Raw genomic sequence first — 26,843 nt, 5'->3', positions numbered from 1 at the left:
GAACTATATCCAACTTCATATTTATTTACTAAATATGTACATTTTCTATCTAATTTTATTCAAGTTAAGGACAATCTATAACTACTGGGATAAAATAAATTTCCCAAACCTATTTGTTATAACCTAAAAATATCTTAAGATCTAAGTGGGGCTTCCCTGGTGGCGCAGTGGTTGAGAGTCCGCCTGCCGATGCAGGGGCCACGGGTTCGTGCCTCGGTCCGGGAAGATCCCACATGCCGCGGAGCGGCTGGGCCCGTGAGCCATAGCCGCTGAGCCTGTGCGTCCGGAGCCTGTGCTCCGCAATGGGAGAGGCCGCAACAGTGAGAGGCCCTCGTACCGCAAAAAAAAAAACCAAAACCAAAAATGTGAAAAAAAAAAAAAAAAAGATCTAAGTGGCTTTTAAAATCTACAAGCATAAACAGCAATAGTCTCTGGATAGGAGGACTGGGAAGTGGAAGGTGAAGAATGGGAGGGAAGCTACATTTCCAACCATCTTCTTTTCACACTGAGTGAATTTTTTTTTTTTTTTTTTTTTTGCGGTACGCGGGCCTCTCACTGTTGTGGCCTCTCCCGTTGCGGAGCACAGGCTCCAGACGCGCAGGCTCAGCGGCCATGGCTCACGGGCCCAGCCGCTCCGCGGCATGTGGGATCTTCCCGGACCGGGGCACGAGCCCGTGTCCCCTGCATCGGCAGGCGGACTCTCAACCACTGCGCCACCAGGGAAGCCCTCACACTGAGTGAATTTTAACCATGTCCATGAGTTGTTTTTTAAAACGGTTTTATTAAATAGTTAATATAAAAGAATTTTTATAAAATATAAGGAATAAAGAATTATGATATAACCTTTCTTAAGTACTCAGTTTAAGAAAAAGAACAGTATTACTATTAGCTTTCAAGTCTCTTGTATGTCCTTCTCCATTTCCATTACATTCTTTCCCCCTCAGAGATGACTGATATCCTAAACTTTGTGTTTATTATTCCCTTGCTGTTCTTTATAGTTTTACTATGCTTGTATCTCTGAACAATATATTCTCTAGTTTTGCATGCTTTTGGACTTAATATAAATGGAATCTTCCTACATGTATTTTCCTGTGACTTGTTTTATTTTCCCCACTCAACACCATGGTGCTGAAATTCATCCATGTTATTGTGTATAACTAATTCATTCATAGCCACTGCTACAGAATATTCCATATGAATACACCACAATTTATCAAACAGATCAATATCCAATGTATATAAATAGAAGGTAGGGACACTGAAACTGAAAAAAAAATACAGCATGTTTGAGATTATACATACATATGTACAGACGTACACACAAACACAACCATACACAAACATACACATATAGTATATATTCTATTTGATGTAAATAGTTCTGTTTGGTGATATTCTTGTATTTAAAATGGTTCTCATTGGCATAATGTCTCAATATCAAACTTCTTTGCTTGAATATAAGGCTAGGATTGATTTTTATATATAATTATGATACCAATACATGTGCCCATAAGAAGTACACAAGTGTTTTGGTTACTCCATATTTCTGTCATGCAAGTATTACTTTTTCAATTAAAAACACACATACACACAAATACAAGTATTTTATAGTGTTCTTTTATTCTAAAAATTGTAAACCAAATAAAAATTAGCAGAAATCTAAAAAATACTTATAGTCCCTTCCTTACAGTACAATATTTAATTAGGTATTTCTAGAGTACCTAATCACACCTAGAGTAAGATACAATGATAACATTACTTAGCAAAAAATAAGTAATAGAAAGCCAAAGCAGAAAACGAAGAATTACATAAAAGAGAAAAATGAATGAAAATTGTATACAATTTGTAGAAATATACTTATCACGTTCAGAAAGCACAACTCACCTTTAATGTTGAAATCACAACCTTTCCTGGAGGCCTGTTCAGAAATAAAAGCAAGAAAGTGTTGAATAGTGGAGATGAGAAGGGAAATACTTCTATACACTCATTAAAGACAAGCCCATATTTTAAAAAACATTTACAGAAGATGTAGAAACCATAAAAAAGTAAAGAAGAAAATTAAAGTGACCCATAGCCTTACAACCAAGAGATTTGAGTTTGTATCTTTTGTCTTCCTAGATATATAACACTATAATTAGCATTAATGTGAATAAAATTTTGTACTCTTCCATGATAAATTTCTTTAAAATAAATTTCTCTAGAAGTGGAATTGCAGGTCAAAAGTATACAGACTTCTCAGCATTCTGAGAAACTCTCAAATTGCCCTCCAGAACAGTTGTACCAATTTAAATACACTCCCATTGCTCTGAGTCCCTGTTTCTTAATACCCTTGCCAAAAATGAGTGTTATTTTTAAATGTTTACAAATTTGATAGGCAAAATATATCTTATTGCTGTCTTAATTTGTGCTTCTTTGATTTACAGTATGGATGAAAAGTTTCATATGCATTAGACATTTACGTTACTTTTAAAGAGAGATAACCTATTTTTGTTTGCAGCTCTTTTTTTTTTTTTAACTGGAGCAAAACTCTATTCTTAAATACAGAGTGCTCTAGATATAATAATTTTAAAAAGTAACTTTTCACCAATTATTTTCACATACCACCTTACATTTTTCTTCGAATAGGAACAATTTGATATCTGCTTCAAAGCACAAAGGAGAGACATACCCTTACAGCCGCTTATCAGGGTTATGCAGTAAGAAGCTTTTAAATGATTCATACGCCATTCCTAAATTTTTTAAATGCAGTGATCACAGATGATACAACTTTGTGTTGAAAGGTGCCTTCAAGATCATCTAGTCATAGCGCCTCTTTTTACAGATAAAGAAACCAAGGTGCTCAGAGATTAAGTGACTTTCCCCAAAGTCACAAATTAAGTTAGGGGCAGAACCAAGAGAAGCATCGAGTCCTACTCCCATGCTCTTCATGTGCCAAACTGAGTAATCCTTGACCTCTAATCAAAACAGTGTGATAAAAAATTACTTTTGCCATTCAACAGAAAATCAACCCCTTTATTCAACAAACATTTATGGAACATCTACCATGTACCAGGGACTAGAGATAGGAAGATGATTAAGACACAATCCCAGTTTAGGGGTTTTTTAAAGCTTGTTTAAAAAACAAAAAAGGTAGTCTCTTTTAAGTGCCTGCCCACTTAATTGCAGTGCCTGGACGATATCATTTCATGTTAATAAAGGACAATTTCCAGGAATGAAAATTTTAATATCCGCAATAACTTGGTTTCCCTGGCAAACATACTGCTCTGTAACAAAATCCTGTTTATCCGGAGGTGATTAGGACCAAGGTTATTCCAATTTTAATAAAAGGAATAAATATTTCACAAAAAGGATGTGTAAAATAATACAAGTGCACTCAAAACAATAACAAAAGTTTTAAAAACAAAAACAAAAAACCTTGAAGAGGCTCAAATTTCCATATGGCACATATTCTGAATGTCAATCAAGAAAAAAAAAATCATCTGCCACAGAGGTGTAGCAACAAGAGGAAATAAGATGTTTTTCAAAAAACTTAACCCCCATATGAGGTAGAGAAGGCAAGAAAAAGAAAATCTGCCTTCCCCATGACTCCCACTTTGAGAAATCTGATCAGGTTTTTTAGCTGTCCAAAAAACAGAATAGGGTGCCACATTTATCTCTTGTATGTAACTGGTTTCATAAAGAGCTGATTATTCACGGGATCTAAGTTATAGACCAACTGTTGACACACATGGAAATAGTCCAGATTGGTTCTGGTGGGGCTTTACATACAGCTGTGTACAAACTATAAAGAGTAATTTATTACTTCCTTTTGAGAGCCAAGGGAATGCAGTGAAAAGAACATGTGCAGATAGACCTTGCTTGAATACCGCTTCTGCCATTTACCCTATGTGTGATCTTGATCAATTCATTTAATTTATCCAAGCCTCAATCTCCTCCTTTGGAAAAGGGGTAAAAACATCTACACTTCATAGGACTACTATAAGGATTAAGTGAGAGAGCACATGGGGCACACACAATAAGCTGTAGTTTCCTCAGCAGCTTTGAATTGCTCCATTGAAACTCACAAATAATGAGTGCACCAAGTTTCTCCAAGCGACTCTGTCAGTAGTGGGAAGCCTGAGACCAATTTCTGGATACAGGAAAGATACCCTACAGCCTGTAAAGCTCCAGGCTATTTAACAACAGGGAACATGAAAAACACCAGATTATACTGAGCTGGTGATTAAAATGGGATCCTGCTTGCATTTTGTGATGTCATTAAACAAAAAACTAATAACAAAGCCACTCATGTTCAAAACATAATTTAAATGTTACAAAGTTGTTAAGGTCTTGGTAGGTAGTAAAACATTTCATAGCTTCCTCCAGTCTGATTAAGCCTAAAATTGTCTTTAACAGGGTAGTCTGTAAGATACATTTTGTGATACATTTTTTCATCCATTTATAGAACATTAGCATCTAGTAAAAAGTGAAAGCATATTTATAACTTGCAAAGTTGGCTAAAACGATTTGTATCATGTGCCAAAATGAGAAAACAATTCATTTCACCATAATAAACAGTAAATCATTATTTAATATTCCCACAGGAAATGTTCTTAATAGGGGCCTTGTAATAATAATTATACAATGGCCATCATTTATTAATAAGCATGTGCCAAAAATGTGCTAGGACTTCACTTGCTTTTGCTTCTTTAGTCCTCACAGCTTTCCAATGAGGTAGTTATATTACCTTCCCTATTTTACACAACAAAAAAACTTGAGGCTTGGGTCAGATGAGGTAATTTAAATTGCACTGCTAGTGAATAACTGGGCCAGAATTTGACCTTAGGCAGTCTGGCTCTAGGGTCCACTCTCTCAACTACATTGCAATATTGCCTCTTTTCTGTGTAAGGTCTTAAAAGATGACGGTTATGAGAATATTCTAAGCAGTGCTATGAATGAACACCAAAGTAAAGGTAATTAGCGCTGCTTCTTGAGTTGTACTAAACTAATTAAGTCAAAGGCTTGAATCCTGATCTGCCTTTAACAACTACAATTAATGCCTAATTGATTTGGCACTGCTAGGAAATAAAATAATGAAATGTTCCATGTATAAAACTGCCAGAGAGATGAAGCTTCTCTTTGAGTGCCAAACTTCTGAAAGTGTTCTAAGTACTTTTGAATTTCAAATTTCAAAAGCAGCTTGTAAATAAGTACATTATAGGCTAAGCCTTGCCGTTTCAGTAATCTTTCCCTTGAAAATACCTTCTTAAACAAAGGATACACAATTTTCCCTTTCTTACTGACTCAGAGTATTTATCATGCTCAAATACTACACTATATTTTAATACAGTAATGCCCTCCACGGACCCTAACGTACAGGGGATTTATCTGCCTTCACACTACAGGACCCTACGCTACTATGCTTGGAATGTCTGTGTTTTATAGTTTTGCATCTCCCTCCTCAATAGAAGTGGTCACTTCGTACAGCTGGCCATGTGCCTGCCTTTAAAAGCTTTCTTCCCCCTTTCCTTCTAATTTTTGCTTCTAGTCTGCATCGAGCTGGGAAACCCGGTTTTTAAAACTGGAATTGTATGGTAAAGGAAGAATCCAGAGCTTCTGAGGGTTTCCCCAGACAACCATTCAACTCTTCTCCATAACTCAGTCTCTAACTTCAAAGTAGAGATAATAACATACTATTTCAGAGTGATTATGTACCTAAAGAAAATAGCTATTCATGTTGGAGTTTGGGGACAGGAGAAATAGGGGACTAGGTCAAGAAAATTAAGTTCTACTCTTGGCTTTCCCAACCAACTAGGGGCAAGACCTTTAAGCAAGGGTTTTCAGAGTTTCTGTAACTTTAGGGAAGTTTATTTTAAGATCCTTCATTAGTTTGGGAGTGAAGATGTAATTTTTATACCATGATTAATGATCTAAATTTTATACCTTTGACTTCCCTTAAATTTGAGATATATTATAGGAAACATGGACATAATCCAGCGCACACACACACATCCAGAAATGTCCGGTAATACTCTGATACATCTAGTTTACTAGAAAAATATTCTTTCAAAATTTTCTGTAGATACTAAATATTAGATTCCTCCTGTTCAAAGGTTAAGGTCAGTAATTTTCCCCATAAAAAGCCCACATTTTTCCCATAAAAAGCACATAAAATAACTTTTATTACACCCCACACAAGTGAGAGATCTATAAGAAAACTGAAGTTAACAGGTAGATATATTTAAGTATTGGCAGTTTATCTCACTTTAACAAAACCTTTACAAACCAAAATGAGAACTTCAAAAGTTCAATTTTCATTTCAAAAGTTTTTATTATAGGATATTTTAAAATCAAGTATTTTTGACACATTTAAATATATGATTAACAAAGCTTCATTGAAATAAGAAATGTGCTTCTAACAAAGCTGAACAAAAATATAACTTTAATGGGAGAAACTTCCTTCATCACCTAATAGCATTAAAAAAAACCTTTCAACATATTCACACTAATTAAAAATGCAGTAAATCTTTGATTTTGCAGCATAGTTTCTGAAATTGAAGACAATGTCTATCAATGATATTATTAAACTTAAACATGAAAAACAATTTCTGAAACAGCTCCAAAATAAAGTCTAAGTTAAACAAGTATTGGTATTCTACTAACAAACAAATAAACAAAAACCCACATGGCTTATAGATCAAATACTTATTTTTAGTGTGGCTTGCACTCAGGTTTTGAATATAAAAGCAATTTTAAGGTTAGTATTTCAGCAACTTATACAGATAGAATATTTTAATTCATTATATCCTGTTTTCTGTAAGAAAGTTATTTTCATGCACTCGCTATGTTGAGTTTATACTAACGAACCTCATATTTGAGTATAAAATAATGTGTGACTGAAGCTTTCTCCGGTCCCTGTCCATTTAGCATTTTAATTATAGTAGTTTTTTTTCCTTTTGCATCTAGGGTATTTGTGTTCAGTACCAATGCACTTTAGTATCTACACAACATTCATTATTTTTAAAATGTTACATGGCATCAAAACATTGCTCTGGTCACTTTGCAGGGCAGTATAGGAATTATTTTTTCCTTTATAAACTCTGACCTGATCCAGTGATAACTTTCAGACACCTAAGGTAAAATTTCATTAGAATAATAAGGTCATTACTTCCAAAGGTAGGTGCTAATCACTGGGATTTGGATCTGATGACAATAATTACAGCTTATCCAAAAGTTACTCACTAAGTTTCCAGAGGAAGCAAAATGTCAAATCCTTTATAAACTCTGACATAATAATACTGCATTCAATACAATTTCAGTGAAAAGTAAAAATATGCAAGCGATGCAACATTTTATTAATAACCCTCTTAGCTTGAGTTTGGAACTTGCTAAACCTGACTCTCTAATTTAGTAATGTTGAGAACAGTATTCATTTACTTAATAGAAATAAAATCAATCCAACAGAAGATGCATAGCAGTAGGCTATTTTTAAGAGATTTTGATGCAACATAACTGTGGGTTTTCTGTCACAGGTGTTAGAAGTGAGCATTCTACCTAATGATGTTACCCAGTGTTAAAAAGACATTTACAGTAATTCTTTACAAAGTCCTAAAAGGATTTTTAAAAAATCAGTAAGAAGGGAATATATATTTTTTCATGTTTGAAGGAAGTAAGAATAATTTAGACCAACTATCTCATTTTACATGTGAGGAAAATAAGGCCAAAGAAGCTTAAATTAATCCATTCATTCAACATTTACCTACTGCTTACCTCGTACCAGCACAGTGCTAGGCACTGGGTGTAAAGTAGCGAACAAAGCAGACATAGGCCCTGATCTCCTAGAGCCTATGCGAAGATCAAGGGCCTAATAATAATTAGGCGTAGGACCCAAGTCTCTTTGCTGATTCTAGCAACACATGGAGCCTGTCAATTTACCCTAATAAGTCTAATATTCTTTCCTGGTTTCACATGGGTAGGTAGCCGGTCAAATGAAACTGGCCATTTATTAAAGCCTTACTTATCTAGAAGTGCCACCACAAATTCCCCAGGGAAGCCTTGGGGAGGGGGTCCCAAAGACTGAAAGGGCACCATGACACCAATCTCGAAGTAGAAGGGCTGTAAGTTTAGCTACATAGTAAAAGAACATGAGCTGGAATCAGGAGACCTGAGTTTTAGTTCTGAATCTGCTAGTAACAATGTATGTGATCATAAAAAATATTTTGGGGGAGTTTTTCCAAGTTTTAATTATGGCTATTTCAAACATGTACAAAATTGGGAGAATAATATTATCAACCCACATGCACAACATGTTGACCATGGTCAACAGTGATCAATATCAATATCCCTCCCTCCACTCCCCTGCCAGATTATTTTGAAGCAAATCTCAGGAACTATTTCATTTTTACCCATAAAAATTTCAGTACATATCTAAAACATAACCACAACACTATTATCAAATTTAACAATTCCCTATTATACACAGTCAACATTCATATTTCCCAGATTGTCTCAATTTTTTTTTTTTACAGTTGGTCCATTTCAATCAGTATCCAAATAAGGTCCATGTGCTATAATCAGTTGATATGTCTCTTTCAATGAGTAGGTTTCCTTTCATTTTTTTTATTTCTTGCAGTTCATGTGTTGAGGAACTAGGCTGTTCATTCTGAAGAGGATTTTTTAGGGCAGTGAAACTAATGTGTATGATACTATAATGATGGATACATGCCATTAGGCAGTTGTCCAAAACCATAGAATCTACAACACCAAAAGTGAACCCTAAGGTAAACTATGGACTTTGGGTGATTATGGATGTGTCAATGTAGGTTCATCAATTGTAACAAATGTATCACTCTGATGGGAGACGTTGATAATGGGGGAGGCTATACATGTGTGTGGGGAAGGGGTATATGGGAAATCTCTGTACCTTCCCCTCAATTTTGCTGTGAACCTAAAACTGCTCTTAAAAAAAAGTCTTAAACAAAGACACTAGGTTGTTCATCCCCTAGAATTTCTCATTGTCTGAATTTCGTTGATTGCATCTCCATGGTGACATGTCAAAAGAAGTATTTTAAAGGAGAACATGCAGAAGAGATCGGAGGGATGGAATGGGCACACATCCAAGGAAAAGTACAAAAACCTATAAGAACAGTATCAGAAAAGACTGGTGCTCAAAATGTGCGAGGATTTAAAAAAATACCAGAGACAGAGTTTTTCATTATTTTAATTTATATTCAGAACAACAAAAAGAAACTGCAGTCTGGATATATGTGGATGAATAATATAAAGTAAAAGCCTGCATCAATTCTTTTTTTTCCAATTAAGATTACTGATAGTTAAACCAGAAAGGGAAAAACAAATTATAGAATGAGGAAATTGAATCCCAACACATTCAAGGAGATAAAAGTACCTAGCTACTGTAAATGATTTCAGTTCTCCTGTCCCAAATTATATCCCAGCATACTCTGAGAATTTATAGAGTTCAATCTCTAAAACCTCTGAAGAATCAGAGAGATGGAAAAGGATGTTAAGGAAAACTCTGGTAGTCAACACTGGAAAGTAGGTAGATGCTACAAACTATAAACAGATTCACTTGATGTCAATGTCAAGCAAAATTCTTAAACACATTGTGAAATGGTTTTAGGGCCCTAGGCGTGGGGAAAAGATACTCATTTAAGAGTCAGTAAGCACTCACAGAAAGCCAAACATGCAAGATTAACCTAATTTCCTTTTTTGATAGGGTTACTGGCCTAGAATATAAAGGGAATACCGTACACACAAAAAAAATCTGGATTTACGCACTAATTTTATAATTCTCTCATGATATCCTTTTAGACAACAAAGAGATGTAGGCTAGAATACACTTAGGTGGGTTTGTAACTGGTTGAACATTACTCAAGGTGTGATTAATGAATCAATGAAAAACCATAAGGAAATAGTAAATAATTTTTATTGTACTCTATCCTACTTGATGTTCTGTCCCACTTGACATTTGAATGTCTTGAATGAGGAAACTGATGGTATATCTACCAAATTTACAGTTGGCACAAAGTTGGAGGGATAAGGAATATACTGGCTGACAGTATCCAAAAATATTTCAACAAGTTAGAAGGATGGGCCAAATCTTAACAGAATGTAATGTAATAGGGATAAATGTAAAATGCATGATTGGGGAGATATGACTTAACAACAAATCATGTGAAAACATTTAGGTATTTTTGTTGATTGCTCAGACAGTAAAGGCTGTGATATGACTACTGAAAGAGCTAGTGTGATCTTAGGCTGAATTAACAGAACTATTATGTCCAGGGCAAGGGGAGTGGTAAATTCTACTCTACTTCCCACTGATAGATAAGAGCACGCTTTAGAATATCGTGTATCGTTGGGATACATTTTAAAAGAAACACTGAAAAAACAGAACATATCCAAAAGACAGAAACCAATTTGGTGAATGTTCCAGAAACTGAGTAGAATGATATAAAGAACTAAGGATGGCTAACCCAGAGAAGAGAGAAATGAACGCCTCTTTACCTTTTGGATTTTGGATTTATTTTGGAAAGTACAAGCAGTGAAACTTTCCATATAGGCTAATATTCTCACTGAAGCCTATGTTTTAACTTTTAAACTGTTATTCTATATTTGATATGTACAAGAGTATAATGTAGCAGATACATGTAATTATGAAGCACAACAAATAAAATGAACTGTGACTCACTAGGTCACCTGAGAATGAGAACAGTGTCAAGACCAGGGAAGCTACTGTCTGCCCTATTCTGCTGCTTTTGCCTTAGAGGGAACCACTAGCCCAGATTTGACTTATTGTTCCCTTACTTTTTTATTTTTAAAATGCCATGTATCTCTAAACGATATATTGTTAAGTTTTGTTATTTCTGAGCTTTGTTTTCAGGAATGCACTTACAAAGAAAAAAAGAGTTGGACTCTTAAAATTAACATTGCACTCAAAAATCCCGGTATTCCCAATCAGAGTAAAAGGCGATCCTTGTCACTGCATACTCAGTTGTATTTAAGTCTCACAACTGTGCCCATACCTACTAGTCTCCTTTTGCTTCTCCCCCACCTAGGGTTGCCAGATTTAGCAAACATAAATATAGGCTGCTCAGTTAAATTCCAATTTCAGATAAACAACAAATCTATTTTTAGTATGTTTATCTGAAATTGGGATTTAACTGGGAGTCCTGTATTTTATCTGGCAACTCTACCCTACCCCTAAAATAATTAGGTGGACAATTAATTCTATGATCTGTTCGTGTGTGATAATGGGACAAAGTGGGAGGAATTGTATGGCCAATGTCATTGTATAAATATTAATCTAAGTATTCAACAGCATTCACTGACTGGGGAAAAAAATTGCACATGTGTGAATTTAGTCAAAGCTTTTCCAGACAATGCATTCAGTGGATATGCCCAAATGCAAATACTGTATATATGCTATTATGTACATTTTTCAAAAACAGTGAAACAGAGTAGTAAGGTCTATTAACAGCTTCATTATTTTGGCTTAGATTGAACCCCTCAAAAAAACAAAAACAAGATGGCTACTGTAACAAACTGATAAATCTCTAGATATGTAAACTGACTTATAACCATTATTTATAAAGATATTTATATCATTTGTCTTCATTTGTGTTAAAAATGAAGTTAACCTATATAGGTCAAATAAAGATCAACAGCCAACTTTCTGGATAAATATCAATTAAAATTATGTTGTCATTAAAAATGGATCTGGTTACTGTATTTACAAAGTCATTTTAGGACACTTCACTTTATAAAAGGGATATCAGAAATATTTCAGATACGTTCTTTTTCAATAAAACTGATGAGCTTTCTACAATATGAGGTAGAACTTGCTTTTCAATTGTCTCAACATCCTCCCACAACCTGAAGCACTAATGGCTCCTCAATTTGAATGGCAGTCAATACAAGTGTGTATTAAGAACCCATACAGATTAGATTCCCCAAATAGAAGCCAGTTGCATTTCCTTGCCTGTCTTACTGCAAAACCCACATTTTGAAATCAGGTATAAACATGGCTGACTACTGTAATAGTCTAACTTGGTTTTTCAGAGCTTCAGCGAGCGGTTTCTCTCCAGGCAATCATTGAATCATCTTTTCCATCTTCATCACTCATGCACTATGGCTTTAGGGTAATCAGTGCTTAAGTCTACTTTAAAAAAGAACACTGAATTTCTGTAGTTTCAAAGAGTCAGATCCCATAAGCCATCCTACCTCTAGTTTCTCACCCTTTAGCTATAGACAGATCCTTCTGTCTTTTGGGTTTGGTGTTTCTCTTACCTCTTACCTGAGGGTTATCTGAAAAACAAACAAACACAACCTGTAAGCCTTCTGAGAACAGGGTGGAAGGAATGTGCAGACTAAAGCTACATTTGCCACCTGCTTCATAGTCAACTAAACAAGTAGGAACTCAAAGACCCACTACACAAAATATAAGAGTGATCTCACATTTAACATTTCCATTTCCAGACTACTCATTATACTGGGCGAAAAGAATATACCAAAACAATTGGGCAACACACAGAAAAATGGACTAACAAGGTCTTCTTTTCTTTTTTTGTCAGTAAGAGGACTCACATTTTAGGTTCTGAGGAAAAAAAGATGGTTGGCTCTGAAGAAGCCTCTTGTCAGGTTGCAAAATTCCTGACAGACTCCTAAGGAGGTAAAAAAGAGTAATGACATGGAAGGAGGACGCATAGAGTGAGTCAGCTGGAATAAAGCTGGTGGCTTGGCAAATCATTTTTCTTATAGAAGGTGACTACCAAGGGCTTAACAGAAAATTGTCCTATAGCTTGATTTTGTTTTTATCCACCTCTTTTTGCCTTTGCCATCAGGAAACTATAAAAGTAAGATAAGCTTAAGCAGTACATCAACAAACTGAATCAAGGAGAGCAAAGAACAGCTTGCCTGTACAAAGGTTTGGGATTCTAAGGTCCTTGAGGTGAACAGGAGGTGAGTGCAGATAAGGCCCTAGCTAGTCATTAAAATAAGCAGGTAATTAAAGGGTTTTGATTTCTAAAGTCCAGCAAACTGAAATAGGAAGATCTGATGGCAAACTAAGACCAACACAAAAGTGCTAAGTCTAAACTAGTAATCAGAAAGGTTCTGGTGCTCACAAAACACTGACATGAGGATTTCTTCCCCCACTTAGGACAGGCAGGAAAACAACAAAAACAAAGCAAAAATCAAAAACAGAACCAAACCTCAGGTTGAAGAAAAATTAAGAACAGTTCAAATTTAGAGAATAAGATACCGTTTTATTTTTTAAATCTTGCTCTAGGTGCATAATTTTTAAAAATTTGGTATGCAGCATCGTTCACTGGAATTAAAATGTATATACTGATGCGTATATATCATTAATGAATGTATTTATTAATTAGTTACATTGTTATGGCAAGTTTTACTAGATTACATGCTAAGCATAAAACCCCCCACAGAAGGGGGTTTCCCTTGATACATGGCAATACTGGTTTATTAACAAGATTAACAAAAAATGGAGAATATAGTTATGACAGTTATCTAATAGGGAATTAACTGAATCCTCAAGATGTGAATTACTACTTTTATTATCCTTTGAAAGACCATTTTAGGTTTTAAATACTATGAAAGCCAAGAAGCAGAATATGTCTAAAATACCTAATGACTATTTTACCATTGATATTAATAGAAACAGATGGAGAGAAAATTTGGCACAATGGCTCTATGTTTTCTCAATATAGGTTTTGTGGCAACATTTTTAAGTGATCTATAATGAAATCAAAAGAAACTTTATAATGAAATATAACTCTAGTCATATAGAAAGTAATTAAAACTTAAAGTAGAACTTAAGCAGCTTTATCTTGTCTAAAATGACAAGCTGATTTTTCCAAACTGATTTATGTAATTCATGTAGTTTTACGCCATATTCCTGAAAGAACAGCTTGATAATCTATTTATTGACAAAATAAACAGAAAAATATATCAGCTCCCTGGGCCTACTCAAGAATTCTAAACTAAAACCATTCTACCCTTCACGTTTACAATCATTCAATAAATACCCACATTCAAGCAGTAACTCCAGGGTAGGGTAGCTATATCACAATGTCCCAATTTGTCAAAGTGGGTTAGATGAAAGTCACATCTATTAATGATTTAAAATAATTTCTAGTAAAATTGCAACAGAAACAGATAACTAAATTTATGACTGTCTGGAAAAGTCAATACTAATGCAATTATCCTAAATCACTTCGTAACTTACTTTTTAAAAAGTAAACAAGATGTTGGGCTACAGGCCACTTTACAGAAGCTTTATCAAGTTAACGTGCTAATATGATTTTGTAAGTTATCTAAAACATCCAATGATGTGCTAATCTTTTTTAAAAATTTCTATTTATTTTTGGTTGCGTTGGATCTTTGTTGCTGTCTGTGGACTCTCTCTAGTTGTGGCGAGAGGGGGCTACTCTTCGTTGTGGTACACGGGCTTCTTGTGGTGGTGGCTTCTCTTGATGCGGAGCACGGGCTCTAGACACGTGGGCTTCAGTAGTTGCAGCACATGGGCCCTAGAGCGTGTGGGATTTCAGCAGTTGCAGCGTGTAGGCTCAGTAGTTGCGGCGTACACACCAACTTCAGTAGTCGTGACTCAGGGGCTCTAGAGTGCAGGCTCAGTAGTTGTGGCGCACGGGCTTAGCTGCTCCACGGCATGTGGGATCTTTCTGGACCAAGGACTGAATCCGTGTCCCATGTGTAGGCAGGTAGGTTCTTAACCACTGCGCCACCAAGGGAGAACCTGTCACAACCCCCTTTTTAAAAAATTTAAATAAATCAATTCTATTATCAATGAACTGATTATTCAGACTTTGAGATTCTTTGCTTTTCTCCTTTTGAGTTCACTACTTATCACCAAAGATGGGCAGAGGAACAAAAATTCCAACTAAACCATTTATTTTGTTTTTTAAATTACAGGAAAAAAATTACTGTTATCTCTGATAAAAGGTTTGATGGGAAAGGAAGTTGTAAACTAATGACTGAGCTGAGGTTTTGGTGTAACTGGTAACATTTAATTATTCATGTTTTCCCTCAATATCATGAATAATAGAAAATTGGACATATTTCAGTAATTAAGCACTTTAGGTTATAAATTCTACTTCTATGCTTTATGTATCTGAATTTCTACTTCTGCATTCTTTAACATGTATTAAAAACTTCATAAATATTCTAGAAAAATCTCAAATTACCCAGAATGCTTACCTACATAAAACGATCTGTAGGCCAAGTTTATTATTTTAAAGAGATTTTTATTTATGTATTTATTTGGCTGTGCCGGGTCTTAGTTGTGGCATGCGAACTCTTAGTTGTAGCATGTGGGATCTTAGTTCCCTGACCAGGGATCGAACCCAGAGCCCCCTGCATTGGGAGCGTGGAGTCTTAGCCACTGGACCACCAGGGAAGTCCCCAAGTTTATTATTAAAGAGATTATTCATCCTTATTTGCATCTTACATAGTAATTACTGAGAATGTAATTTTTCTAATTAGCTACTAGGAATGTATTTTTCCCATTAATTTGATAGCCAAAAGAGGTCTGATTAGCTGGAAAATATTAAAAACTCCCACATGCATTCACTGTGACTGCTAGAAAATATTTTTGAAGGGGAAGGGAAAAAAAATAAAGAAACATTGTGTTTCCAATTAGTGGCTTGTAGCCAAAAATATGAATCAGAGTTATACAGCAAAAAAAAAAAAAAAAAGGAAAAAAAATGTGGCGTAACTAAACAACTGACAACAATCTACAAAACAATTACAGAAAAAAAAAAATCTGTGCTCAAGACTTTTTGATGAGGCACAGAAGCCCAAATCAGCAGTTTCTCACATCTTGAGGGGTTTTTCCCTTAGGAACAAAGAACATACCCTTTGAAATGAAGTTAGCAGTGTCTGGGATTCCAGCTCTTTCAGTAGCAAGGTCATTTTCTGACCTAGCTACCATACCATAATCAATTCCGTCAAAGCTTAAAAAGAAAAGCATAAAAAATACTGCTTTTTGTTGTTTTCAACAGTGAATTATACATACCCAAATGGCAGGAGAGTCAGCCTCATCATTCTAATAATTCACATTTAAAATATAACATCAAAAAATGTTTATAGTTTAGAAAAGTGAAATGGGAGGAACCTAATGTTTTACATCTCCATTCAAAACCATCATCTAATTACCACAAATTAGTGAAATTCCACTTTTGCTGGCTGACCCCCATTTATGCTGAGCTGTTTTTTTATTTGCAGAATTAGCATAATAACTGCCCTACCTAGCTCACAAAAATTGTCCTATATTACAGAATTGCAGGATAAATCAGAAGAGATAATGTAAATAAAAGTACTTTGAAAATGAATGCCCAACATTAATCAAGAGTATGGCATTACCATTCTCTGCATGTTTAACAACATGCAGTACTATATTATTTCTTTCTTATTGGGAATACATTCATTCCTGGAAAAAAGAAAGTTGGTAACAAGGAATTGATATGACTGCAGGATAACTGGCAACACTTCCCAAGGCTTCACTGTTAACACTTAATATTTACTGAGTACAGGATGTCCCCAAGTTATAAAGGTCCCATAAATCCAAACCACTGTCCTTGTCTCAGCCCCCTCCATTTCCTCCCTTCACTCTTATAGGAACTGTATAGGGATGGGGGAAGGGAGTGAAGATTTCAGAGAACCAGGAAGTTCAAAAGTAGAAGAGATTGTGAAGAGAAGCGGAACACCGTAGAGCATCCTATCGCCACGTAAACCTTTTGTAGCTGCTACACATCAACTGCAGACATCTCCTCTCTACGCTGGGAAGTAAGGCAAAGGTTAAAAGTCAACAACCAGGAGCTATGACCTGGGATAAAAATAGGCATAGTAAAGTTCACTTAAAGGAAAAAAGACTGATCTCAGTCATTAGCCTTAATCTCTAAAGCCAATCCAATAAAGATAAAATACCAATTGCAAAATATTGACAAACCCACTCACTTTCACTCACAAAGGTACTAGTTTTATCAAACTACCTATTCATTCCGCTCACCTATCTTCTGCTAATCCAATGACCTACCCCACCTGTGACACTAACCAATCCCACTTACCAATGCATCCGCTATATCCAATTTAACCAATCTTTCCCTTATTCCTTCCCAAAGACCCACCCATTCATTATATTTCATCCATCACTGTTCCTTCTCAGTTGTAAGGAACAGCAAGTCATTATGCTGGGGAATCTCTGTACTAATGTCTTTGAGGTAAGCTAGGAAGGAGAAAGCTGGGGGTGAATGGGGTGGAATTGGGGTTGGGAGGAAACCTTCAAACCACCTGCCATTTGGGTAGATAGGTGTATTTTAAAATAATGATTTTTTAAAAAACCACACAAATTGTTAATAGTACTGCTAATAACTAGAAAGATAATTTCCTCAGTCTCCCAATTTAAATAAAGACTTGCAGGAACAAATTTAAAAGAGGACTATGGACATTAAGTTCATCCATGGCTAGTCTTTCCAGTTCAAGAGCAATGCCAGAAAGAACACTCCTACCTCTTCTCTTGAGCCTACTTAGTAACCAGGATGCCTGCTTCTGAGAAAGTGGGTTTGAATACAGCTCTATATTCTATTTATTGGTCCTCTAGAGAGCTTGACCTGTGGTTCATAAGAATGCCCATGGTTCAGTGAGTCTGTACTGGAATAGTCTATTACAATTAGTAGTGAGTGGTCAAGTAGGTTTTAAACAGGTATGGGTTGCTCTGTACAGGCTGCCTACTGGAAAACATTGTTAAAGTTTTCTGTCAGTAGTTTCCAAAACTTTTATGCTTCATCCTTGGCCCTTTTTGAAAAAAATTTTATCCTCCCCTCCCCCTTCTTTTTAAAAATTTTAAGGATTAGGATCCTGCGGATAAAGTAAAACCTTTTCTGCTCTTAAGCCTATTTATACAATGAAAATAAAGTTCTCCTTGGGGCATCCTCAGAATTTGGTAACCAGAGTTCTGAATAGGATAAACTAATATTAAAATGAAACCATTCGAATATGATTTAAATAAAAATTCAAGCCAGGAAATTTTAATTTAATCATTTCACAAACTTACAAGCTCACTACATAATATTCTAATTCAGAAAGACAAACACTTTTTGAAAAGTACACACAATATCTTAAGAGAATTCTACTTTGATATATACATATTTTAAATGCTTAACCAAATGTGGTTTCACTTTTTATGTCTTTTAAGACTGCTATAAATCAATTTACAAATATGTAAGAACTATCCTTGCCCGAACCATGTGCTCCAGCTCGAGGTTTGGTAAAACAAAACAGACTGAGTTCCTGGCGAAACATGGCATAAAATGCAGACAGCGGTTCCAATATCTTCTTGCCTGCCTTTTAGACAGGGATAGCCAACATAGCCCAACTTGCATCTCTCCAGCCACCCCCACCAGGAGGCATCAGCAGCACTCCCCAGGAACGTCCTGTGGTGACAGACATTCTAGATCTGTGCTGCCCAAAGCAGTAGCTGTAACAATTACTTACGTTATAGTTGTGTACAGAAACGGATACCAATATTGGCTAAATGACTAAAAGATTAACCACCTCAGTTAAACTGAGATTAATTATGCATATTTAGAAGTTATTACTATACCATACAATATTAACAAGCGTGAGCACCAAACATTAACACAAACACTAATATATAAACTACCAGTTTATATATCCTAAATATTTCTTCAACATCCTTATTTTTAGCAAAACAAACATATATATAACTTAAAACTATTTTAGTTGTTTGAATTCTGAAGTTTTTAAGAGATAAAGAAATAGAAGGACACGGGCTTCCCTGGTGGCGCAGTGGTTGAGAGTCCGCCTGCCGATGCAGGGGACACTGGTTCATGCCGCGGTCCGGGAAGATCCCACATGCCGCAGAGCAGCTGGGCCCATGAGCCATGGCCACTAAGCCTGCGCGTCCAGAGCCTGTGCTCCGCAACGGGAGAGGCCACAACAGTGAGAGGCCCGCGTATTGCCAAAAAAAAAAAAAAAAGAAGACAGAAGGACATAATAAAGACCCATACAACTATGCAGTCTTTACCTTTCTTTTCCCGTTTATTCAAAGGCTGCAAAAGAAAGATAACCTTTCCTATTAAATTTCTAAACTGTTTTCTCAAATTAGAATGAAAGGTCCAAACATTCTTTCTACAACCTACAGAAATCATTTTTGTTAGAGGCCAGATTATTTATTTGGTAGTTGCTGATGAATCAAGGTACTTTTAAGTCACTTCACATTTGCATATATTTCTTAAATGGTCACTCTTGATCTTGAAGTTTATTCTAGCTGATATGACAAATGGATGGCCACTGGATGCCAGTGATGTAATGCATTCAATCTTCAAGACAATGACTAACAATGGAACTGAGAAAATTAGTATGAGAAAAATGTTGCCTAAACATGTTACTGTTAAATTCTGTATGTTTAAAATGTTTGGAGACAAAAAGGTTTTGTGGACTTAAAACCGACTGACACTAATGGAATGCCAAGCTGTAAACTGCCAGACAGCTGCAGCTGGTAATAAAATGCTAAGACCTGAAGAGCTTTAGCAGAACCTGATTATATGGTAATCCTAGTATCTGAGAAGGCAAAAGAGCTAGAAGAATAACTGATAGGTTGGTTGGTATAGTAACCAAGATAAATTTGTATACTGAATGGGGAAAAACATTGGGGTTGCCATCAGGTATGAGGCCCACCTTATGTCTTATGTGCTTTTTCCACAATCTTGAATCACGAGATGACAGACTAACACAAAGACTGCACAGTTTGAAATAAGAGAATAGATAAGGTTCTGCTCTGAAGAGTAAGGAAAGCACCCAATTAAAGGTTTAGCTTGTTAGCAGAATAACATCTGACAGCTAGGGGGGAATAAACCTTGTGAAAGTTTGTAGAAATTAGCTTAGCTCTGGGTAGAAAACAAATGTAGGTTAATTATCAATTCGGGTTAAATACCTACAATTTTTATTACTTTAAATTTTGTTTGAGGTAATTCTTATAGGCTATTAATCTCTTACAGAAAGGGTTGTTTAATTCACTGTGTAGGCATGTACCTAAAACAATGCTAAATAGTATGATTTGTCTGGTCTCAGTTACCCATGCCCCAGAAGCAGCCTTAGAACCTGGTCTCTCTATCTTGGCTGCTGGGGCTACCTTCACCACCTACTCCATCTCCATCACCTCCTCCACCACCACCACCACCACCACTCCTTTCCTCCATACCCCAGGAAGTAATTACCAGAACTGCAGGCAGAGTGTGAGGAGGAAACAAACAGCCTCTTCAAGGTGCTTGCCCGGCAAATTCACCTGACTTTGTCAAAATCGAAACAATGAACCAAAGAGAACACATGGATTGTCATGTAATGTAAAGGTTACACAAGTCTCAAATATCAACAATTAGAAGTTATTTTTTGTTCTGTAGGATCACCACCGAATGGTCAACATCCTAAATCTAGGTTTTTAATATTTTTAAAGATCAAATTTTATCTACCCTATTTTATGAAGTAGGTTATCATAAGAACAGAATAAAGTTTTCAGTTTACAGGAGTTTGTACAGATTCAAATTGAGCCCCCAAATTGCAGTACTGGTTCGGACTGTCCCACCTCAATGGGTCACCAAACTGACAGTTTGAGGCCACTAAATTTAGAGCTTGAATTTACTAATTAATATGTGGAAGGTTTTCCCCCCACTTCTGTATGATGCTACATGGGTGTGATAAAACAGCATATGTAAATATATTTCTATCATCCACAAAGCCAATAGCAATCAAATATAATCCATGATTAAATACAATTTATGCTTAAATGCCAACCCATGAACAGCCATTTTTAAGGACTCTTTCCTTAAGTAACCCATAGCACACAAATACCTTTTTAATTGAAACTTGTATCACTTTTCAATTCAGAGGGAAATGTTTCTGATGCCTAAGTGAGAAGCTGAGTTTTCAACAAAGGCAGCTATGCAAGTTTTTATTTTTCAGACCAAACAATTCTTTGGGGCAGCTTGATCTCAGTTCTCATAACTTAAAAATCAAGGTTTTGTCATTACTCCAATCTAAAATAATATACTGTGACTCCAGGGAGATCAGCTCGGTGCTTTGTGACCACCTAGAGGGGTGGGAGGGAGGGAGACGCAAGAGGGAAGAGATATGGGGATATATGTATATGTATAACTGATTCACTTTGTTAAAAGCAGAAACTAACACACCATTGTAAAGCAATTATACTCCAATAAAGATGTTAAAATAAATAAATAAATAAAATAATACACTGTGACTGACACTAACAAAACAAATAACCATCCCTGTTCTTAGATTAGCTATTCTGTCACCGTTTTTCATCCTGACTTTGAGAAAATTAGTGGACAGAAGTTAGGATCCTAGAACAGTCCATGTCCTCTGACAGAAAGGCATGAAAGAAACAGAATCATGGTAGATAGCAGTTGACCATCTTAGGAGTCCCGCTAACAGGGTAAGTGCCAGAAACCTACAGCAGGGATACCTGGCAACACTTTCCCTCCTTCTGCAGACAAGGCATCACGGTATAAATGAAGAATCAGGAGACCTGGGTTCTAGTTCTGAGCTTGCCACTAATCAGCGATGTGTCACTTCCCCTGTCTGAGTCTAGGTTTCTCTTTCAGTTAAATGGAAGGGCTGGGCTAAATGATCTCCTGTCCCTTCCTACTCTAAAAATGTTACCATTCTAGCCTTCCTTCCAGGGCCTTTTTAATTGAAACTTGTATCAATTTTCAATTCAGAGAGAAATGTTTCTGAGGCCTAAGTGAGAAGCTGAGTTTTCAACAAAGGCAGCTATGCAACTTTTTACTTTTCAGACCAAACAATTCTTTGGGGCAGTTTGATCTCAGTTCTCATAACTTAAAAATCAAGATTTTGTCATTACTCCAATCTAAAATAATATACTGTGACTCCAGGGAGATCAGCTCGGTGCTTTGTGACCACCTAGAGGGGTGGGATAGGGAGGGTGGGAGGGAGGGAGATGCAAGAGGGAAGAGATATGGGGATATATGTATATGTATAGCTGATTAAAAGTATAGCCAAAATACAAATATTTTGGTTGCCAACACAAAAATAAAGAATGCTCAAAATGTCACATTTAATTTTATAACATGTTTCAGTGCCAGCCTTTAGTAGGTATATGTATAATCCACACAAATTAGCAGGAACATTCATTTCATGTATAATTTACCCAATAAATATTTAATTTCAAATCTATGGGTCTCGAATCATGTACCCAATACCATCCAGTCTGTTAAACTCTCCTCGAATTAAAGATGAGGAAATGAAATGACTCATAGTCCAGGGCTTTTTTCTACTATACCAAACTTCCTCCTCCCTTTCCTGCTTTATCAAAAGACAGCACGATAGCAGAAAAGAACTCTAGACTGTGAAACTCATCTGGATTCTAGTCCTAACTTTGCCATTAGTTTGCTGTGGCACCTTGGACAAGTCACTTTACTTTTTCCAGGCTTTGGCTTTCACAACATTTTACATGAAGGAGTTTAACTAGATGTCCCTTCCAGCTGTAACATGCTATGATCTTATAACATTCCTATCTGACAAAACAAGATACACATTCTTGAAACAGAAAGTGGGAATTTCTAGCCAAGAGAACTGAAAAGTTTGTGCTGCTAGTTCTAAATATATGCATCAGTTCAATTTAGCAAGTTGGTCCTAAAGCATTTTACTCCAGCATCTCTTGGAGGAGGTTACCCTGTATAAACACACACACACACACACACACACACACACACACACACACACACACACACACCCCACACACCCAGTATGGGGCAGCTATGATGTACTAGAAAAAATACTGGAGTAGAAGTCCGAAGAACTGGTTTCAAATCCCAGCTTTCACTTGTCTCCTAGGCCAATTCATTAACCTCTCTGAGCCTAAGCTTTCTCATTAAAATGGAGATAAGAATAAGGAAACCTGACTTAAAATACCAATCAAAATAAAGCATTATAACTGATGCACACTGCAAAGCTGTACAAGTGGAGATGATCTGCCACTGTGTTATAGTAGGGTGCATTCGAATCAAGCCTTTCTATAAACAACTGGGCTTATTTTTAACTTATTAAATTTGCTTTCAAAGAGTAGAATAACAAAGTTGAAGACACCACTGGAGGGGGAAAAGAAGAAATAAATCAATTTTAGGAAATGGATTGTTTATCTGGATTCTGCTGATTAACAAAACACGAGATAACTCTCAACAGTCTACTCAGTTTACTACAATTTGGTGAAATGGTCTGTGTACTCTAGAACGCGCAATGCAAGGAACATTTCTTAAAGTGCCCAAACTCAGTCTGTTAACCTCTTAGAGTTTGTATGGTATGCTACTCCAAGTATATCTCAAGGGAGAGAGGATACTTCTAATGACCAGATATCTAGTAATACCACGTGTTTCCACAAATCAAGATTTCTCACTGCATTTCTAGGTTGTTAGTTACCCAGCCAAGTCTCCTCACAGTACCTTATGCAAAATGACAAAAACTGTCACAAAGGACAGAGGAAATGCTAATGATGCCAACCTTGTGCAGTCCTCCCAGTACTGCTAGTTCTTTTCAGATGCAATTCTCCAGATGAGTCTAATTCTCTTCCAAATCCCCTCACTAACGCAGGATGGAGCTGAAAAATTCACAGACTAACAGTTTTATCTACAGAGCTCAACACTCTCAATATATAGGCAGGTTAGAGTTAAAATCAGAAGGCTGGGTCCCAAGAGATGTTTTTACTTTTCACCTAGCATATCAAAGGATCAAAGTGCTTGAGAAACTATATTATCCCACGAGGGAATAAGTGACTCTATCAATTCTATCAAAATGACTCATTCGGTTTGGATACGTTAAATAACTCCAAGTTCTGCATACTTCCTCCCAAAGTAAGCACTGTGTGAAGTTAAATTTGCTAATTCCAAGAAAGGAAGGAGAAGGGAATGAACATTGCAGTTCTTTCTCTGTGCCAGGTACTGGACTACTAGGCAGTTTACACAGGTCCTGATGTAGCTGTCCTTCAAACTTAAATTTGTTATATTCATTGAAAAGGAACAATATTCACATAGCTCTAAATTGATTAAATCATTTATGTCGATGGTTATTTCCCTTCCCCCTCCACGCGTGCACACACACACACACACACACACACCACCACCAACAACAACAACTAAAGGATTAGGTCTCTTATTTAACCTGAATTGACAGTTCATTACTTTAAAGGGAATACCACAAAGACAAAATTTAATTTCAGGGGGCTCCAATGTACTTGGTAATCCAAGTGAATTTTCTATCCTCTAACATCTAGCTATGAACTTGTTTCATATATTGAACTTGAAGGAGATTCAATGCCATCTCAAGATTGGCCATTGCAGCCCCCAAATCCCATAACAGTGATTTGAAGGTTGGTGGAAACACACTCATCAGTGATCTACCAACGTAGAAAGTTCTCTCTGATTTTGTTGCTGTAACTTTTGAGGTATATATTATATATAATACATATTAGGTTTTAGAACGACTTCTAGAATGTACAGATAACATTATCTGCATTAAGATATCTCTTCCACGGGTAAACTTGCAAATTGAAGGCAGCTGACTCCTGGAACCATATTAGTGACTTACATTAACATACAAATTTTACCGATTTTCAAGTTCTTATAGCATGAAAATGTATTTCACTGCCTCTAGTTCCACACAAGCCCAGTAGAAGAGTTCGGTGAAATCGCTTTAAACATATTCCAACTTTGAAAAGTGGAGGAGTGGGTAAGTAGAAGTCCCAGGCAAGCGAAGCATTCCAACTACTCTATTTCCTACTCAGAATCTCCCGTATTAATCACCACTAAAACATCTTGCAGAATTAGATAAAGAGCACAAAGCTGTGGCTCTCCTTCTAACCACAGATTACTCAGCACTTGTTTGCATCTCTGTAGTCGGTTGTGCACATTTATGTCCGGCTACGCTTTTAAGACCGCATTCTCCCTAATGGCAAAGGACCTTGTCTTCGATTTCCTTTGCCTCACGGCAAGGTGCTATTTTAATAAAACACCGTGGATCTAGAGTACATCACCTAGAGGACTTTCCTAAGTAAACACCCAATCTTCCCCCCCCCCCACTCCGCGCTCCGCTCCTTTTCTTTCTGTGCAACGAAGAGAAGAAGGCAAAATAGGGAGAGGTACAGCCACCCCTGAAACGAATAGCTAAGTTAGCGGCAAAAGAAAAAAAAAACTGGGCACTGTAATTTCTCCTGTTGCTGCTCCTTTAAACTATGGCCCCCAAGGCTAAAACGGATGTTTCCAAAGTATGCTCTGAACCCCACAAATACAAATCTCCGGCTCTCAGGTTCGTAAACTGTCCCACCTCTTAGAAAGCTGGACAAGACAAGAAAGGAACCCCTGGGGCCGTTCACCAGGGAAAAGAGGAGGGTTTGCCCAAGTGGCCAATCGCCCTCCCCCGACTGTCTCTTAAGTGCCCGAGGGAGGCGGAGAGGAGCAGCGGTGGCGGACACAGCCGGCCCTGGGAGGGGTGTAGGGGGGAAGGCACGGGGGAAGGCACAGGGGAAGCCGGGGGACGGGGACGCCCGGCTTGTGGGCCATGGCTCCGGTTACTTACCCTACAGGGTAGCCGCCCCCTAGGTGCACATCTTCAGGGGCATCAAAGAATTCCTCTGTGTCGCTTTCCGACGCCATTTATAAGACACACCCGCGGGTGAGGGAGCCGGCGCCGCCTGGAGGGAGGGTGACTCTCGTCTCCTCCTCGTCGTCCTCCACCCCGGCGAGGCCGTGGGGAGGTGGGCCCCGGGGAAGGATGAGGAGGGAGCAGACGATCTGAAGTGAGGAGCCGGACAGTGGCAGGGGGCCGCCGGGAGCTGCCGGACTGAGGGAATGACCAGCAGTGCGGCCGCCTGAGGAGGCGCCGGTGGGTTCAGGGACTGTTGCTGCCGCCGCTCCCGGCGATAGGTGTATGAGGAGAGCGAGAGAAGAGGCGGTGGCTCTCCTCAGTGGGGGAGGGGGCGCACGCCGACGACAGCAGCTCCAATTTCTCCCGCAGCTGCAATTACAGCAGCTGGGAAAGCTAGTTGTCCGCAAAATACGGACGCTCACCAACCCTCGCGAGATTTCAGGAGAGGACAGTAAGGCGTGGGCGGGGCGAAGAGGAGGCGGGGGCGGTTCCTGGGAAGCAGCGCTCAGATTTCTTGTACTCGAAAAGCCTATCAAAACGGCGCAAGCGCGTTGAGGGCGTTCTGTGAGGGCCGGAAGTAGCGGGGAAGGGTGGTGATGAGCGTCCTGAGGGGAGGAGTCTAGAACCCGCGCAGGAGCGGCGAGGTTCCCCGGCCTTGTGAGAGCGCGCCCGACGTAGGTGGGGTCCGGCAGAGTGTTCTACCCACTAACTGCAGTTCCGAAGAGGCATTTTTAGAGGGGTGATTTGGGGTCTGCTTTTTTTCTTACAAGGAAATGCTGTCGGGAAAAGTTAGCATTGTGGTTTGAATCTACTTTGTGTTAATTTTTCCAAGCGCGGAATATCCCACCCTAGGGAGTAGGCAGGTCCACCTCCTCTAGCGTTATGGGCATAACCCGTCTTATTTACTACAAGCTCTCTAACTGAGATCCCTAGGTACGATCCTGCCGGCCAGAGGGTGGGGTCCAAGAGAGAAACGTGGGGAGCGTGACAGTTGCATGGAGTAATGATGGATTTGTTGCTGGAGCTGAGCCACTGTAGGGCCTCCGGTTACTTTCTCCCTACAAATACGCATTTTTGCCCACACTTAACGCGAGAGAAATTCTTACATACTGGCC

At 37.7% G+C, this 26,843-nt stretch overlaps 1 protein-coding gene across 1 annotated transcript in view; it reads right to left on the bottom strand.

Annotated features, from left to right (window-relative positions):
* WDR44 (WD repeat domain 44) overlaps nucleotides 1-26,150 on the bottom strand; it is an 83,308-nt gene extending 57,158 nt beyond the window's left edge. The window contains exons 1-2 of the mRNA XM_032619943.1: nucleotides 25,660-26,150; nucleotides 1,885-1,918 (exon numbers count right to left, since the gene is read on the bottom strand). Coding sequence (XP_032475834.1) covers nucleotides 1,885-1,918; nucleotides 25,660-25,736 — 111 coding nt within the window. The 5' untranslated portion in view covers nucleotides 25,737-26,150. The remainder of the gene's footprint in view (nucleotides 1-1,884; nucleotides 1,919-25,659) is intronic.
* Nucleotides 26,151-26,843: the final 693 nt, after the last annotated feature.

This window comes from Phocoena sinus, chromosome X, assembly GCF_008692025.1.
Source record: "Phocoena sinus isolate mPhoSin1 chromosome X, mPhoSin1.pri, whole genome shotgun sequence".
Lineage (NCBI taxonomy): Eukaryota > Metazoa > Chordata > Mammalia > Artiodactyla > Phocoenidae > Phocoena > Phocoena sinus.
Note: the sequence above shows the minus strand (reverse complement) of the source record. Positions and strands in the feature narration are given on the sequence as shown.